At 43.9% G+C, this 773-nt stretch overlaps 1 protein-coding gene across 1 annotated transcript in view; it reads right to left on the reverse strand.

Annotated features, from left to right (window-relative positions):
• Nucleotides 1-6: 6 nt before the first annotated feature.
• LOC106815125 (exostosin-3-like) overlaps nt 7-773 on the reverse strand; it is a 17116-nt gene continuing 16349 nt past the window's right edge. Inside the window, exon 10 of the mRNA XM_014819554.1 lies at nt 7-480. Within this exon, the coding sequence (XP_014675040.1) occupies nt 70-480 (411 nt within the window). The 3' untranslated portion in view covers nt 7-69. The remainder of the gene's footprint in view (nt 481-773) is intronic.

Consider the following 773-nt stretch of genomic DNA (forward strand, 5'->3'; position numbering starts at 1 on the left):
TGAGCTATACTGTACAATACGAGCTATACCGTACGATACTCACTATGCTCTACGACGCGTGTCGCGCGACTATATGTATTTGAAGCACTTCTGTTTGTCGTGAGGAATCCGTGTCTTGAATAGCACCGAGTCGGCGCGGAACTGCGTGTAGAGCAGCGGATTGTAGCCGTAGACCTCGACGAAGAAGTTGATGCACTTGTGTCGCTCCTCGAAGTGCGAGTCCTCGATCCACAATGCAACGGGGCAGCCGGGACAGTTGAACGTCCAGCGCGACGTCACCTGTGCGGGGAAATACGGCGGGCGATTGAGTCTGTGGTTGCCGCGGCGACGGGACGTGAACGACTGGGCAGTTCGAATTTCCGCGAAACGAAGTAGTGGTGTGTATTTCATGAGGGCGTGCGCACGTGAGGATATCTTCAAGTGGAGTTTTATAATAACAATTATTACGAAGAAAGTATTACGACGTGCACGATCGTACAATTAATATCACACTTCTTTTGTTAGCGATATTATTATTGTCGTACTCCCTCATTACCACGGTAACAATCCATACGATGCACAGACGTGTAAATATGCTCGTGTTTTGTTATGATATGCTTCATGTTACTGCCTTATCACCATGAGAACCACCCATTCTCCACTCTACAGTTCCATCACTACATATATGCTGCGTGTTTATAGATGTTATCAGGAGTGTGTAATATAAACTCTATTATATATAATTTTATTATATAATATTACATATTATATAGTATAATATAGTCTATATTATA

The sequence above is a fragment of the Priapulus caudatus genome, unplaced genomic scaffold (genome assembly GCF_000485595.1).
Source record: "Priapulus caudatus unplaced genomic scaffold, Priapulus_caudatus-5.0.1 Scaffold1047, whole genome shotgun sequence".
Lineage (NCBI taxonomy): Eukaryota > Metazoa > Priapulida > Priapulimorpha > Priapulimorphida > Priapulidae > Priapulus > Priapulus caudatus.